At 36.9% G+C, this 18,506-nt stretch overlaps 1 protein-coding gene across 1 annotated transcript; it reads right to left on the reverse strand.

Annotated features, from left to right (window-relative positions):
• Positions 1–598: 598 nt before the first annotated feature.
• LOC131309554 (uncharacterized) lies at positions 599–18,402 on the reverse strand. Its single transcript, XM_058336170.1, has 17 exons — positions 18,009–18,402; positions 14,103–14,644; positions 12,934–13,020; positions 12,535–12,591; positions 12,187–12,425; positions 11,936–12,054; positions 11,697–11,783; positions 11,001–11,069; positions 10,010–10,086; positions 8,104–8,536; positions 6,749–7,290; positions 2,184–2,270; positions 1,765–1,821; positions 1,425–1,663; positions 1,198–1,316; positions 948–1,034; positions 599–869 (listed from the first exon to the last, which is right to left on the reverse strand). The coding sequence occupies exons 1-17, from the start codon at positions 18,363–18,365 to the stop codon at positions 783–785; spliced, it is 3,285 nt and encodes a 1,094-aa protein (XP_058192153.1). The 5' UTR covers positions 18,366–18,402; the 3' UTR covers positions 599–782.
• Between the last annotated feature and the right edge of the window lie 104 nt (positions 18,403–18,506).

The following is an 18,506-nucleotide window of genomic DNA, read 5'->3' on the forward strand; positions in this document are numbered from 1 at the left end:
CGGATCAATCTAAATTCTGTATAGATGATGAACAAATTGCAGTCTACAAAATTAATGAAAAAGATCGTCTAATGAGAGGATCATCACACGAGGGTGTCCACGCTTGATAGGACCAATGTTCTAAAAGTTGCTAAGTGCTAGTCGGGCGATCGGCCACCTTCAAGCGATTAATCGGTGCATATTAATTAGTAATCGGTGATTAATCGTTAGTTGGACCTAATCATAGGCCCTGCCAATGATTAATTGCCGATCAATTCCTTGTTTTAGAACACTAGATAGGACTACCTAAGTTCGGAAGATTAGTAAGAGCTCCTAGAGCACAAAGTGACATGCTCTTGGACTTTTTCCATTACAGATTGGTGTGGGCTACTTCCACACTAATATGTAGTGAAAGTAATATGTAGGGCTCTCTAGCACCATAGGATGGTGCACCTAGAGCAGTGAATAACCACTCCTAAGTTTGCCGCTCAGCCCCTGAAAGGTTGCAAGAAAGCCCAGGTGATGTTGGTGCCAAATTTGCTCCTAGATATAGGTTTGCTAGCTATCGTTGTTCTTAGATAGAATAATGGTGACAACTTCTTCAAAAGTATACCAATGCTGAAAAAAGAATGAGCAATTTTCTATTAACGGCTCCAAAGACAATTGAATTGTAATGAAGAATTCCCGTAACATGTGCTGATGGAACATGGCGTTTAATTCGGGGGTGGTTTAATTCGGGGGTGATAAAGCGTGTCATTTTACTGATGAAAGTTGTTCTAGATGCTTGACCACATGACACATTGTCATCTTGCTTCATCCTCGACGTCAGTCTCTTTGGGAAGATCCACCGTTCCCCCCCATTGTTTGATTCTATCTCCAGCTATGCATGCCTGCATCCCCATGGGACAAGATTGGGTTGGTTTTTAGAACAAAAACAGATGCATAAAATGTAGAGTGGAATTGTTTACCTCTTTGTTCCAGTTAGTCCTATAAATCATCCAGAACAGGATGCATGTTTGTAAGGCTGTTCCCGCCAGCATTCCGTCCCAGATTCCCTGCAGATTATACAAAGCTTACAAATTCTGGAGAATGACAACCAAGATCATTTTCATCCATCTAATTTCTTCTTCTTTTTTCTCGCACTGAGAGATTCTACTAAGTACTTTGAAATCGAAGTTATTACTAATCTACGTCCATGTAGGAAATAAGTAGAAGTACCGAAACACCCATGTCCGCTGCGTAGCCTAGCCCTAGACCCAGAGGGATGCCGAAGAAATAGTAGCACCCTACGTTCACATAGGCTACGTAAGCTTGCCACCCTGCTCCAATCGCCACCCCTACAACAATAGTACATAATTGAAGATATAGTTTAATCACAAAAAAAGGAAAAAAACATTGATAGTTCCTAGGTATGTATATATGTGTATACATATACTCATACATACCGGATAGAGTAGGTTGGATGCTGTTAATGACAATGTTTATTCCCAACGTTACAGTGAGCGAGTACACAAGCTGTTTGACCTCTGTGCTGTTTGAAAACAAATTCGGATATTGCTTCCGTGCAATAATCAGAATGAGTGCAATGACGAGGCCGACCATAAACGATGTCATGGTGGCTACCAACACCGAGAACTTGGCGGTCGCTGGATGCGCTGCACCCAATTCATTTGACACCCTTACACTGCATAGAAAGACTTTTAATTAAAATTGTTCGTTCTGTTTTGTTAGTTAATTGTAGAAGCTAGGATACCATTAATCGAGGGCTGTTTTGATCTACAAAACCTGATAGCTGCATTGAATCCGATAGATACCATGATTGTCCAGCCCAATATATTCATGCTGTGAAATTAAAAGCACACAACTCTAATTAGAAATGACAATTAGGAGTATATTATCTACCGGCCATGACATAGACTTAAAATTTCAATATACTAGTATCTTTTCCCTCTTTTTATCCCCTTTATTATAATTTCTTTTTTGTTAAGTTGAAAATGGACAATAGATACTATAAAGATGATGTATTTTGAGGGAATGATATGTCTCGTAAAACAGGAAATAAGTGCTTAAAAAATAAAACTCCTAGCGGAACGGGGTTTAAATGAATACTCTTGTGGCGCAAATTAACAATGCAACAACAAAATACTTATACTATAAAACAAAAAAGAAAAAATCAACGTAGGAATTCTGCTAGATGCACTCACCATATTGATAAGGCATCCACTGAAAGTTCTGCATTCTTCAAATACCCGGCAAATAGAATCAACGCCATAAAGTACCATATCTCTAAGCTGCTTATACATTGTAAAATTGGGAAAATTTCATATTAGCACCTAACATTTCACACAAATTACACAGACACCTGACATTAACGAAATATTACATAAACATCTAACGTATTAAAGAGCTCATCAATTAAATCCCTACTGTCAATCTCTGTCAAAAAACAAACGGAAAAACATGTTTCTCTCTCCAATTTTGTTACAAGCACTGATTTTTTTTCACAGATTTTGCACTTTTTTTGTGGGTCCCATTTTTTGGTCTCATAGATATTATCCGATCTATTAATTATGTCAAAAATATTTTTTTGAGAACCCTAGCAAAAAATCAGCTCCATCGAATAAATATAAGTGTATAATCCAATTGTATAACTTTTTATTCAGAATTTTAAAAAGTTGTAAGATTTGATCTAACACTTACATTTACCCCGTTGAGATGGTTTTTTATAGGGTCATGCAAAAAAAAAAAATAAAGATTAATGAGTGGATGAGTTCACTTTTGGGTCCCCACAAAAAAAAAAAATTATAATACAAATCTTTTCTTTTGCGTTATTATTTTACTTTTTTTTTCCCGCATAGTACTGAGTTGTTTTTTTTTTAATTTATTTTTTGCCGGAGTAACTAACACTATCCAGTGTACCCACACAGATTAGTATTGCATAGATTTTTTGTGGGGCCCACTTTTGGGTCCCTAAAAATGATCCGATCATTTCATTAGTTTTAAAATATTTTTTGCGTGACCCTATAAAAAATCAGCTCAACGGAATAATTGTAAGTGTTGAATCAAATCTTACAACTTTTTATTCAAAATTTTAATGTAGAATTATGAATGAAAAATTGTACGATTGGATCATACACTTACATTTATTTTATGGAGCTGATTTTTTTGCAAGATCACTTGAAAAAATATTTTAGAATTTGTGAACAGATCTGATAATTTGTGTGGGACCCAAAAATAGACCCCACAAAAAATTGTTGCGAAATATGTGGAAAAAAAGTCAGTGTGGGTAACAAAATTGGAGAGAGAAACATGTTTTCCGTTAATTTTTGGACGGAGGTTAACGGTAGGGGTTTAATTGATGAATTTTTTAATACGTCAGATGTGTATGTGATGTTTTGTTAAGATTAGGTGTTCATGTGTGATTTACGTGAAAAGTCAAGTACTAATATGAAATTTTCCCTCGGGAAAATGCATTAATATCCAATGGGTTCACCAAAATCTTAAGAACAGTGCAACCCCAAAGAGTTTGGCCGAATGATCATAAGAAAGTAATTAAATGACTTGTCTTCCAAGTGGTGACAAGTTTGAATCCAAGTGACTGTAAACGAGCCGAGCTTTGTCGAGCTCAAGCTCAGCTCTTTACTAAACGAGCTAAAAATTTGAGTTTGAGCTCGGCTCGAGTCTTAACGAGTCGAGCCCTTATCGAGCTGAGCTGAGTCATTTACTAAACGAGCCTCTTTAATCGAACTGAGCTTTTGTCGAACAAGCTGAACTGAGAGCTTAGCTGGTTCACTAAACGAGCCAAAAACACGAGATCGAGCTCGGCTCGTTTACTAAACGAGTCGAGCCGAGCTTTAACAAGCCAAGCCGAGTCACGCTTGCGAGCTGCTCGATTCGTTTACAGCCCTAACTAGAGGTTTGTTGATCATTTAAGAGCTTCAAAAATAATCAAGGTGCGCGAAAAATGATTTGAACATTTGATTATTAAAAAAAGGCTAAATTTACTGTCCGCCCTTTAGGCTGATTATTAGTGAGCCCCATAGTTTGAAAATTCGGTACGTGTCCTTCGAGGATGTGGTAGGTAAGAAGTGTCTAGATTGTTTCAACAAAAATAACAGAAATAACCCCTTTCCTCCCTTTAAAGCTTTAATTAACATAAATAGCATGTTGGGGATTTTTTCCACCAAATCACGCCCCCTCTTTCCACGTAATAGTACTATTTGTTCTCATTGAACGTCCACGTGCCCTTCTATCAATTAAAAAGCTTATTTTATTCCCTCCTAAATGATAGCCAAATGGGTGTTTTATAGCAAGACCCAAGGAACAAACTAGGTATCAAATTTGTGAATTGAGCTCATTCGTTTAAAGGTTTTTGATTTTGAATTTTAATCATTATTCTATTTTTTTTAATCATTATTTTTATTTTTCTTTTTATTTTTTTTAATTATTATTCTTATTTTTAATCATTATTTTATTTCTCTTTACACTCATTACCTATAAATCTAAAATTCTAAAATGAACAGAACCAAGACTTTGCACGGTTGAAACCATAGCTTCTGAGTGAAACATACCTTATTTTTTTATGACTTTCAAAATAGAGATCGATCCCGTAGATAACAACTATTGCGTTGAAGACCGACAAAAAAACACTTCAACATATAGTCTGAGATGAAAAAGAAAGAGAAAAGTAAAAGCAAAAAAAAGAAGGAAAAGTTACGTGGAAAAAGTGGGCGTGATTTGGTGGAAAAAGTCTCCAACATGCTAGTTTTGTTAATTAAAGCCTTAATGGCCCGATGAAAGATTTAATTTGGGTGGATATATAATGATGGTTGATTTGAGAGTGATATGTAATGATGTGTGATATGTTAAGAATGGTAGATTTATAATGAGGTGTTTGGATAATTTTTTAAGAAGAAAAATTTGGAGGGTAGATATGATGAAATTAGATATTAAATGACTGAATTGCCCCCACAAATGTTTAAACTTAATTTCATTTTAGAAAAATATTTTTTGCCGGAACAAATTAAAAGTAAACCATGACATATTAGACAATATGTTATTTGTTGAAAAAATTAAAAATTGTAATTGAAAAATGATGAAAGAGTATATATATACATTATATATGTAATTGTAAACTAAAACCGAATAAATGTAATTGTAAACTAAAAAATCATTACACACACACACATACATATATATATATATATATGTATATGCATATATGTAAATACTCCTACCCACCCACGCCCCTACCCGAACCCAATCCTCTGCAACCCCTTGTGCAATCCGTCTGCCGCCGCCGTCGATCATCACCACTCCGGCCGTAAGCCTCTTGCTCCGATCATCACTACTCCTTCTACCTCTCTCCGTCCACTTCTCCAAAAACTTTACTGATTCCCTTACTATCAGCAACGAGGGTGGCCTCGGCGATGATGGGTACAACACTTCGTCTCACGAACAATACTTCTCTCTCTCTCTCTCTCGTCATCTTCTTCAGTTTTGTTGTGTTGTGTTAGAGGGCATGTTGGTCATTTGGGGACCTGGATATAGCAATGACAAGAGGTACCCCCGTCGTTACCAAATCCACCCGCAGGTGGATTACAAATCCGAACCCGACAAATCAGGGGCCAAATCCGACTGCTGTTTTGGGCAACCAAAGACCGGAGAAGAGGTGGGGCTGGATTACTACTCTAGCCTCGTGGCCCGCGTCGTATATCCGGGGGCAAATCACTCATCCAGACTGTAAAGGAAGGAAAGGGGTTATTTCTGTCATTTTCGTTGAAATAATTTACACACTTTTTACCTGTCACATCCTCCAAGGACACGTACTGAATTTTCAAACTATAGAGCCCACTAATAATCAACCTAAAGGGCGGACAGTAATTAATGATATGCTTTTTCCTAAAGGGAAGGTCAGAGTGTAGGTTAGATTACACGCCCCTAGGCATAGACTTTGATATCTGCCATATTTTGATTTGCCTCTAGGTTTTGTAACTTAGATTTGTGTACTATTTTCATGCTCTTATAAATACCACTCCCAGTTCAGATATCCAATGTAAAAAAAGGTCAATAATCCAACTCTATTCGAACTCTCTGTTCAAGGGAAAGAAGGGTAGATAGCTGAAACCACACCCAGAGGTTTATGCAAATTATAGATTGTCCTCTCAATTTGAGAAATTATAAAATACTCCCTATCTTATAACAAATTCCTTCCTTGTTGTGATGTAGCCGCGAGTAAGTTCGATGAAATTTGTCTAACATCATCAAAATTCTAATTACAGTGAACCAATCTGTCTTTTAAAAAAAAAAAAAAAAACTTGTGAAAGACTATTTTCAAACCTCTGCAACCTTTCACATCCTACAAAAGTACATATGGTTCATTGTAACTCGAATTTGACGATGCCCGACAGATTGTGTCAAGTTTCCTAGTGGCTTCAACATGATGAGGGAATATTTTTTATGATACGCGAGGTATTTTGTAGTTTTTGAAATGAGACAGGGCAATTTTTAATTTACGGATACCTCTGAGGTGGTTTTGGTAATTTACCCATTAAAATACTGTATTCGGACTCTGCAACAGATCCTTCGATTCAGGTAGTTTCAAATTTCAATATCTTCATTTTTAAAAATATACTTATATAACACATTTTACCAAAAGCAAAAAGTAACAATAAAAAAGAAAAAAAAGCTTTTTGTTTAATTAAATAACCAATCGTGGCGTAAATCTACATTAAAAATAGATAAAATCAATTCAGCAAAGCATACTAACCAAAGCATGAGAGCAGATGCAAGAGACAGCTTGACGAATTCCCAGAGATTATGGAACGCCTTCCATGAAAATCCAGACCAAGCTCGGCCACATGACCCACTAACAATATACAACATTTGCGCCACCACTATCAACCACCACGTGGAATTCAGGACCACCGCCGCGCCCACCAATCCCCACCCCAACTTGAGCATCAGGAGCCAGCTGAAGACGGTGTGCAAAACCAAGGCCGCTGCGCCTATCACGGCCATCGCTGCCATCTTGCTCTGGGCCTGCAAGAATTTCGCCTGCGGAAACATGAACGCGTAGGCGAAGAGCTGGGGAATCATCCAGACAGCGAAGGTTCCGGCCGCCTCCGCAATTTCACTTTCTTGGCCTATGAGTTTTAGAAGCGGGGCGGCGAAAATGTAGAAGAACATCAAGAAGAGCGATGTGGTGTTGAGGATAACCCATGATCTCTGCATGTAGATTCCTAGCATGCCTAGTTGCCCTGCTCCGACAGCTTGCCCGCAGAGTGTCTCTAGCGCACTTCCCATTCCCAACTGTGAATTTCAAAACACCGGCCGGTGAATTAAAAACGTTAAAGTTAATTGATTGCGCATTCTAACTTTGATCATACTGGCAAGAGGCATTTGGTTCAATGACATCAAGATTGCACGTAGGTGTCAGAAGAACAAAGGTCAAATTTAATTTAGTTCTAACAATGGTGACTTTCGCTAATTAATAAAACAAAAGTTGCACTTGTTCTTTTGTCTTTATGTGAATTCATAACCCTGTGAATTTATAACCTTAGTCCTCCGTTTAGTTCGATTTTTGATAAATGGATGGACAACGCTGTAAATTGACATGGAGATGAAAGAAGAGCGAAGTATAAAAAAAAATTACTTTTGCTGAAAATCACTCATTTAAATCACACGTTTCTTTTTATTGTTTCCAAAATTTACAGGATTTGAAACCTCACCAATTACAACTAATAATGTTAACTTCAGCTGAAAACAAACAAAAAAATTACCTGAAATGAAATTTTTACACAAATTTCTTAGCAAGTGAATGAAACCTTTATCGGTGGAGGACCAATCGTATGGGTGAAATCCGAAATCCCAAAGGACTAGTAAACTTAATATGATTTGGTTTCCTGTAAATCTCTGTGTGGGAAACTCTCTCCTCGATCTCTATCATTTTTGCTGCATAGCCTGCATGCCTTTATGTCAATCTACTGCATGGGTTTATGCGATCTTTTTTTTTTTCGGCAAACGAACAATTTTATAAATCTCGAAGGGGTACATCGAGGGGATTACATCTTTGCTCAACAAGCCAAGATACAACAGAACAACTATGGGTTTATGTGATCTTACCAAGAGACCCATAGAAAAACCGGCGATGACGGAGTTTTCCACAGACACAGCGGCGAGTTCGATTGCTCCGACGTGGCCGGCAAAGACTTGGGTGATTGCGCCGAGGGAGTAGTTGCAAACGGTGGTGAAGATTGCCGGAGCCGCGAGGTACCAAAGCCTTTTGGACTCCAACACAAATGCTGCAGAGAAATCTCTGACATTTCTAATTGCCTTGATGTCTGCTTCATCTGCAACGAACGATGAGGAAGAGAGGGAAGTGCTTGATCTTGTCGCTCTAAGGTCAACGTATCGGCTGGGAGAGAGAAGTGGCAGTGTGCTACTAGTCTCCTCGTCCATTTGAGAGAGAGAGAGAGAGAGAGAGAGAGAGAGAGAGAGAGATTGCGAAACGGATGCTTTATAAAATGAGTATTCACTCCCCTTTCTCCTCGTCCCACTTTCGTTTGGTCAAAATAAAATGGAAGTTGAAGGGGACTCTGCCTAAACTTAATTATTTTCTTTCGTTTTTTGTGGTTTGTTTGTTTGTTTTTTTTAATTTTGTTTTGATTTGAGTGATATTTTTTGGATTAATCATCTATCTTGACGAGAGGAGTCTTAAAAGTAGAAAATTATGACCGAAAACAAAAAAAAAAAGTTTCGCTAAAGACAAAAAAAGGTACCAAATTAACAGTTGTCTTATTATCTAAAAATGCCGTCTTATTTGAATTTTTTAAACATCGGTTTATATTTTTATACTTTTCCAATTCGTCCCGTCAAGACGAACGATTATCTCCAAAAATTACGACGAAAAGCTCAAAAAAAGTTACGAAAAATACCGAAATAAGTTTCAGACTTGTAAGTTTAAAAGAACATAGCTTGAGGGCCAGCCTTAGACTATTCAGGGCCAAGATTATCAAATCGTGAATTGAATCGAGAATCGAAATGGTCCTTTTTGAAATCGTGAATCGAATTGAATTGTGAATTACTTTGATTCGGTCATGATTTCTATAATGCATGAAAACATGTTTATTGAGTAGGGTAACAAAAATGTATACTATAAATGAAAGTTTTAGACCTAAATGAATAAAAAGCTTCTTCTAAATGATGATTTGATAATTATGTGGATTAATATGTAAGTTGCTTCTATTGCAACTTCCACAAAATGAGGGTTCGTGATTCTTATGGTTCTTTTTGTGAAAAAGAGTTAAAAGTACAAAATAAACCTTTAGAAGGTATAGGGCATAAGTTAATTCGATCACTCTCATATATAGTAAATCTCCCTTTCTTGTTACCTATAATACTACATGAGGATGAAATATATACTAAACAAGGCATATAACAATACCAAAGACATAAAAAATAGTTTGAACCCTTTTCCAACAAGGAATATAACTTTAGAAATTAAATAATATATACTATTTAAATATTTAGTTTAGAGAATTTACTATTTACATCAACAAAAATCCTTATGAGCAACAAAAAATTGTACGGAGAGTCATGGACCAAAAAAGGCTACAAATTCTCTATATTTATCTCCAAACTTTTGCGTCAGAAATTCTCCTTATGAATTCTCCATTTTCAATTAGTACCAAAGCATATTCACTATCGGGTTCACTTAAATCCCGATATCTTTTGAATAGTACAAATTTCATAAGAATAGGATCTAAAACGTTAAATTTTAATGAAAATTGGGTCTCGTTTTGACATCATGCAAACAATAAAAGGGTAAACTGAGTGATTTAAAAAAAAGAAAAGAAAAGAAAGGAGAAATGGTGATGGATCTTCATTATTTGCGAGTGTGATTTTAAGAAACATGACTACAATCCTTTGTGATTTCACACCAGTATAAACGGAACATGATTCTCTGATTCGATTTCCTCATTTGGCTGCAATATTCCAATAACTGTTAAAGCTTGTTGTCGAGTCGAACCACTTGATGGCTTCTTTGAGTCTTTCAAATGCTTCAAGAGGACGAGTGTGGTTAATTGATGGCTTGAATAGCTTGATCTTAAACAAATGCAGTTTAATTTCTTCAAGAAAGAGATTACATGTGAAAGCTCTTTTAGACGTAGATTGTGTTCGTTGTGAAATTTGTAGAAGAATCGACACAATGTTTTAGTGCTTGATGATATTCTTACAAGTCCTGAAAATTGTTAAACTCTTGAAAGTTCGTGAGAACTTGTGCAAGAGTGTTAGCCAAAAGTCATTTCTGCATGATATGAGCCTCCATTTGTAGGCTTTAATAAGGAGATGGGTGTAAATTTTGGCAAGATCTTCAAGTCTTTTCTTGATTGACTTGAGTGGTATTCATTTTCCTATATATACAAAAGATGTTTTGACTCTTCTTCTAAGAAAATAACTTCAAATTGAAGGGGAAAAATTCTATTTATTACTCCTATTTGGCTTAGGATTAAATTTATGGACCCTGCATCCTCGGGCAGGCCAATTTTTTTTAACCATGTGACCATCTTTAAAATTGATCAGAATTATTTATCTATCACAATTAATTAGACAACCATTAAGCCACACTGAAATGTCAGTGTATACAAAACAAGAAGAGGGGCACATACTTCAAAGTGTTCCAACATGAATAAATATACAGTAACTTGTAGATTTATAACCAAGAACTACAGTTTGCTCAGGTCGTGGTCCATGGACTTCAATTTGGGTGAGATAAATAAACTCCATTATTTTAGGAAATTGATTTTGGCACGCCACATTTAGCCATTGACACTTCACTTTTTGTCTTTATTCCATATAAAATTACCAAATTACCTTTTATTTTGTAAGTCTTTATCAAACTTTCTCAGACATAGAAAGGTATTGTTGTAATTTTAAATAAAAAGAAGAGAAAAAATGAAAGGTCAATGGCTAAAAGTAAAGTGCCATGATCAATTTCCTTATTTAATTCATTCCTCCACTGCATCAGTATCTTTGGGAAGATTCACCTTTCCGCCCCATTCTTTTATTCTACGTCCGGCTATGGATGCCTGCATTTATATATCACCAAGAGTATTCAAAGTCTTTCTCAAGTGCAAGCAGAAAATCCTTCCTTTGAAATGGTCAATTCTTGGATAGAATACACAAATGAGGATATCAATATTGATGTGAGGTACGTACTACCCCCACAATGCTACATGTGCATTTTAGATCTGCCCTTACTTCGATGTTCACGATTGGGATGCCTACGAGCACCAGGACTCGAGGCCCTAGAACTCACGCTTTAAAGGAGCTCTACATGGTCAACCATTGAGCCAAACTCAAAGGTGAAGTACTAACATACTCGAAAGGACACGTGCAAAAGTGCATTTTTCCAAGTGTTCTTTAGTAGAATTCTTGTGTGTGTGTACGGTCTATAGTGTGATATTTTTCTACGTACGCTAAGCAACGACAGTCAAAAACTCCATGGGCTAATGCATTTAGTTTTACTCAGTAAACCCACTCGACACGCGCCAGTTTGGAATCGAGATGGATTTAGAATAAGATCTATGATCAGTAGATGATGCGGGTGAAGGCAACATGCCACTGAATCCGTCCGATCGCAATTGACAGTGAACAAGCCTGGTTTTGAACGACAAGAAAGGCTATAATTAAAATGCAGAGTGCATGTTGTTTACCTCTTTGTTCCAGTCAGTCCTATAAATCATCCATAGGAGGATGCATGTTTGCAAGACTGTTCCTGCCAACATTCCATCCCAAATTCCCTGCAAAACATACAAGCCTAAAACATTGTACGAGAACGAGAGCCAAAAATCTATCATGATTCATCCTATTTTTGCTTTGACAAGGAGCAATGTACGTGGCCGCCTATCTGGGATGAATAATCCACATCTATATAGAAAATAAGTAAAATTACCGTAACACCCATATCAGTGGCATAGCCTAGCACAAGACCCAGAGGGATGCCGAAGAAATAGTAGCAGCCTATGTTCACATAGGCTACATAAGCTTGCCACCCTGCTCCAATGGCTACCCCTGCAAACAATAGTTCATTATCCATAAGAAAGGTTTAATTACAGCAAAAATGAAAAAAAAAAAAAAAAGCGTGATAGTTTAGATTCTTTAGAATATGTGTATATATATGCATCAATTCAAGTCAATACATACCAGAGAGAGTAGGTTGGAGACTGTTAATGACAATGCTTATTCCTAACATTGCAGTGAGCGAATACACAAGCTGTTTGACTTCTGTGCTACTCGAAAACAGATCCGGGTATTGCTTTCGTGCAATAATCAAAACGAGTGCCATTGCAAGGCCAACTAGCATTGATGTCACGGTAGCCACCACCACTGAGAACTTTGCTGTTCTTGGATGTGCTGCCCCTAGTTCATTCGATACCCTTACACTGCGTACCACAACAACAAAAATAAAATCGTTCTGTTATAGTAATGCTTTGCTTTGTTGGTTAATCGTAGAAGCTGTAGTATGAATTGAGGTTGTTTCGGTTGCAAAACCTGATAGCTGCATTGAACCCAAGAGCTACCATGATCGTCCAGCCCAAAATATTCATGCTGCAAAAAAAGTATATAGCAATGACAGTGAAATAGAATACACATGCCGCACACATGATACATCGAAATAGGAGTGTACGTATTGTAACACTTCGCCATTTTCTTAACCTGCTTCGTTCTTGTAATTCGAATTTGCTTATCTTATTGCATGGGAAAGCTAAAAAATGAACGAAAAATAAGATAAATATTTGCATCGCACACATGATACAAGGGAAAAAATTTGATTCGGCATGTCTATTCTTCGATTCACGTACAAATTCTTTTGTTAAAATCTACAGTGTGTTACATTGCCGGTTAAAATTAAATCACTACTGATCAACGTAGAAATAACTAAAAACTCACCAAATTGATAAGCCATCCACAGCAACCTCTGCATTCTTCAAATACCCAGCGAAGAGAATTAATGCCATAAAGTACCATGTCTCTAAGCTGTACCTCGAAAAAAATTATCAACATCCAACAAATTTATCTAGAAATTAAGAACTCTATCATGATAAGCATCTCAGAGAGATATTCAAGGTTGAACACGATATATACTTTTTGGCGAGGAAATGAGATTTCGTTGCCAAATGGCACCTTTTGGCTACGAAACTCATATTTCGGTGCCAAATGGTATCTTTTGGCGATAAAATGATATTTCATCGCCCATAGGTACTTTTTGGTTATTGCCGACAAAATGTAGGTTTCCTCGCTAAAAGGTATCATTTGGGAACGAATTTTGGATTTCGTCACCAGATTTCATTGGTAAAAGTGTTCTTTGTTGTAGTGCTCGGTCCGATCGAGTGCAGGCCATTTATGATAGAATTATCTAAGAAATTTCATGTGAAATTATTTTTTTGCTGCCTGACCCAAAAAATCTAACCATGTTCAATTTTTTGAGTAGCAAATCTACCAACCAGCGAGACTAACCTTAGCGCTATATTCGTCTTTGTTTATGTCTTACGTATAGGCATTGGGATTTAGTTAATTAGACCAAAAGACATAGAAAATTAACAGAAGAAAAGTAAGTCATTAAATCATCCTCGCCAAAGCATGATAGTAGGAGACACAAGAGACAAATTATTCTTTTGGTAAAAAGAATTTAAAGGTTGTTATGAGACAAATAAAAAAAGTGAGACAATATATTGACCAATTTTTTTCCGTTGTTTTTTTTTAAAATTTTTTTTGGCTATTTTTGTATCTTTCGTAATTTTTTCCCCAAATTTGTATGATTGAGACAAATCGTAAAAGTATCAAACATTTGCCTAAAAAAGAATAAAGGTAGCACAAAAAATTAAAAAAGGATTTTTAGTTTAAAAATTAAATAGTTTAGACACAAGATTAATCTAACTTTAAAAACGAATGGCCAATGTTCGGTTTGAGACTTGGAGAAGTTTTTTGCGGTAATAAGTGGAGAGAGATAGATAGAGAGATAAGACTAAAAATTGAAGAGAAAAAGTATCGGATGCATTCCGTAGAGGAAAAAGGATAGAGTCGAGCATGGTCAAATTAGTGCAACAAAGAGTACTTACCAAAGCATCACGGCAGATGCAAGAGATAACTTGACGAATCCCCAGAGATTATGAAACGCCATCCATGAAAACCCGGACCAAGCCCGATCACAGGACCCACACACAATATACAACATTTGAGCCACCACTATCAACCACCACGTGGAATTCAGGACCACCGCTGCGCCCACCAATCCCCACCCCAACTTGAGCATCAGGAGCCAGCTGAAGACGGCGTGCAAAACCAAGGCCGATGCTCCTATCACGGCCATCGCTGCCATCTTGCTTTGGGCTTGCAAGAACTTCGCCTGCGGAAACATGAAGGCGTAGGCGAAGAGCTGGGGAATCATCCAGACTGCAAAGGTTCCAGCCGCCTCCGATATCTCAGTCGTCTGGCCTATGAGCTTCAGAAGTGGGGTGGCGAAGATGTAAAAGAACATCAAGAAGAGTGACGTGGTGTTGAGGATAATCCACGATCTCTGCATATATATCCCTAGCATGTCTAGTTGCCCTGCTCCAACCGCTTGCCCGCAGAGGGTCTCTAGTGCACTTCCCATTCCCAACTATGAGTTTCAAAACAAAAATGCATCGATCAATTAATCCACTAAGTTAAGGTGGTTATAAACAGAATTATGGCAATGGAAGCGGAGGAAATTAAGGGCCAATTTTAGAGCTCCTCAGCATGTTGCTAGGTCCTTTGTCTCATTAGGTGTCTCTGCACGTCGTTTTGCTGTGCAACACAATCCCCGGATCCGTGTTTTTGTGGCGTTTTTAAAAATATTACACTGATAATAACAATCAAAACTCAAAATTAGATAGGCTTTTTGACTTTTTTGGTCCCCAAAGTATTTCCGCTGTGCCACTTTGGTCCCCAATATTCCAATTGCTAACATTGCATCCCCAAAGTATCAATTTTGTATTTAAATAGTCCCTCCGGCTCACGCCGTTCATTCCCTCCGTCAAAACCAAGGGCAAAGTTGGTATTTCACCTCAAAACGGTGTCGTTTGGTTGGAAACGGCTTTTTGACTTTTTTGGTCCCCAAAGTATTTCCGCCATGCCAATTTGGTCCCCAATATTCAAATTGCCAACATTTCATGTCCAAAGTATCAATTTTGTGTTTAAATGCTCCCTGCGGCTCACGCCGTTCTTTCCCTCCGTCAATTTAGTCCTCTGGGTTCCGAGGTTTTGGTTTTTATGACCCTCTCGAATAAAATGATCAGAAAATTAAAATTTCGCACCGGTTCAAACGGGTTAAAAATTAAAACACTTGATTTTTTGAGGTTGTTTATATATTAAAAAATATGGTAAAAAAAATTAAGTGTTCAAATTTTCAATCTGTTTGAACTTGTGCGAAGATCTTAATTTTTTGATCATTTTATCCTAAAGAGTCATAATTATTTTTTTGACTTTAAAGTTTTCAATGAGAACCCTAAGAGAATTATGAATAAGAAAAATCTATGTTTCCAACAAAACGACACCGTTTTGAGGTAAAATACCAACCTTGCCCTTGGTTTTGACGGAGGGAAAGAACGGCGTGAGCCGCAGGAAGCATTTAAACACAAAATTGATACTTTGGAGATGCAATGTTGGCAATTGAAATATTGGGGACCAAATTGGCATGACGGAAATACTTTGGGGACCAAATTGGCATGGCGGAAATACTTTGGGGACCAAAAAAACCGTTTCCAACCAAACGACACCGTTTTGAGATGAAATACCAACTTTGCCCTTGGTTTTGACGGAGGGAATGAACGGCGTGAGTCGTAGGGACCATTTAAATACAAAATTGATATTTTGGGGATGCAATGTTAGCAATTGGAATATTGGGGACCAAAGTGGCACAACGGAAATACTTTGGGGACCAAAAAGGTCAAAAAGCCAAATTAGATATCATATTAACAAATTTTTTAAAATTGGGAGGTGGTTGGGCCCCACCCGGCCCCAATGTACGTACCTCCGCGCTGTTCTTTCTGGTTACTATTGTTGAAGTACTTTAGTTCTTTGTGTCATATTGACCCTGTTCGGTTTGATTTTGAGAAAGATTTTAAAGTGTAATGAGTGAAAAGAGATAGATAGAGAAAATTTATTAGGAACTTTGCATAGGGGTTTTGAGTCCCTTAAATGAACAAGCCCATTATGTTTATAGGCTGTGTAGCGTTGGTTTGATTGTATTAATCCATATTTTAAGGCCATCGATCCCCTTGAGCTTTTGTTTGGTTATTAATGTGAGCTGTTCTCTAAAAAAAATGTTAAGGTTGGTTTTAGCAATGTTTTTCTACTGCACTTCTTTTGTCATATACAATTTCAAGTAGGCCCAAAAGTTCTTTCCATTATGGACTTAACTATTTCAAGTCTTTCTTTAGGGATTAGGTAAAACGCGTTTGTTGTAGTGCAAATGTGATCACGAAATTTGGAGGTGTTAAAGTAATTGAAGGTTATTTATTTATGTGTAAAATTCTCTCTTTGGTGAAAAAAGTTTTGCTTTCTTTATTGATTAGTAAAACGCATTATAGTACATAAATATATGCAGATAGGCAAGTAGGCCCGAAATTTCTTTCCATTATGGACCTAACTTTTTCAATAATTAATACGTTTGTTATGGTGCAAATGTGAACTTCGGTGATTGAAAGTGTAAAAATTAACAATAATATATACTACAATCTCACACAAACACTCACACACACACAACTCACAAAAGGGGTGGGCCCCACTCCAATTTGTTGTGTGTACAAGTGTTTGTGTAATTGTATGTAGGTATATAATTATTGAAAAAGTAATTAAAGAGTTAAGTAGATCGTGGTGGAAAAATTAAGGGGAATGTTCATATGAGGGTTCATATGTATGGGATGCGTCTTGCATTAATGATTAGCTAGGTAAAACACATCTATACTATATACTAAGCAAATGTAGTTTTCAAAAATAAAATCTAATTCTCTCTCTAACGTGGCATTTTCTTAATAAATTCATTTTTTTATTTTTTTGTTCCTACACTTTTCAAAATACCACAAATTAGAAAAAAAAGCTTTCAAACTTTCTTGCATGCTCAAACATTTATCATTAATGTTTAATTAATGTTAAATCATAAATAATAAGGGATAAATAATATAACAAGACTCTACCCATACCTATAAATAATATTGTTACATTAAACATAACATAATTTTTCACTTGCCCTCGTGCATAGCAGGGTTAGAACGCTTGCTAATTGGTAAAAGAAAATTTTTCTCACTCTCAAAATTTGACACCACGATGATCTCTCAATGGCAATGTAGCACATAATATGGAGATGGATACCGATAGGGACATAAGACATGGCACTTTATGGAAACGGGGCCATGGACACAACATGCACACAACAAAACATATGTATACATGTATTAGGATATATACAAATTTGCGAGTAGTTTTTATTCATAAATATTATATTCTAGCTATCCACAAATTAATTAACAAAAAATTCATATTATTTTATGATTTGTATTTATTCTTTCTTAAAATACAAGTTAAATGAGTATTTTATAATTTTTATTTGATCAAAAGTGATTTATTCTTACTTTTTCTCGTATTATTATTGAATTGCCATACCCCCAAAGAAGCTCTCAATATGGTAACTTGGTCTTTGTTTTTAACAGCGTGTGATTTGAAACAAAAGTGTGCCCGGCCGATGTGTTACCGGGCACATCGACTATTTAAAAGGTCGCAACAAATATAATAATTATTTTAGATCACTTCATCTTTTGAGAGATTTTCATGGATAAAGGAAAGCAAATTAAGCAATGATACAAATCTAACTCCAAACACAATCCCGATCATATATAGAGAGCAGTTCGTTGCATGTTTCCGGACATAATTTTCTTCGGAGTTATGTTTGAAAGATGTGTTTATAGACTTAAAAAAAAAAAAGCATGGTTTATGCGGAATCATACCAAGAGACCAAAAGAAAAACCGGCGATGACGGAGTTTTCCACGGACACGGCGGCGAGTTCGACTGTTCCGACATGGCCAGCAAAGACTTGGGTGATTGCGCCGAGGGAGTACTGGCAGACGGTGGTGAAGATCGCCGGAGCGGCGAGGTACCAAAGCTTCTTGGACTCCAACGAAAACTCACGGAAGAAATCTCTGACACTTCCGACGGGCTTGATGTCTGCTTCATCTGCAATGAACGATGATGAAGAGAGCGAACTGCTTGATTTTGTCAATTGGTATTTCCCGGGGGAGAGGAGTGGCTGTGTGCTACTACTCTGTTCCTCCATTTTAGAGAGAGAGAGAGAGAGAGAGAGCATGCACTGTGTATAAAATGGGTAATACCGCCCTTTGTCCTCGTCCAACTTTGATTAGGTGAACCGAAGGTCATTAATTAGCAGTAATTAATAGCGCAATAATGTAAACCAGTGGGTCTCACAAATATGTTTAGCGCGGAACTC

Source organism: Rhododendron vialii, chromosome 12a, assembly GCF_030253575.1.
Source record: "Rhododendron vialii isolate Sample 1 chromosome 12a, ASM3025357v1".
NCBI classification, from domain to species: domain Eukaryota; kingdom Viridiplantae; phylum Streptophyta; class Magnoliopsida; order Ericales; family Ericaceae; genus Rhododendron; species Rhododendron vialii.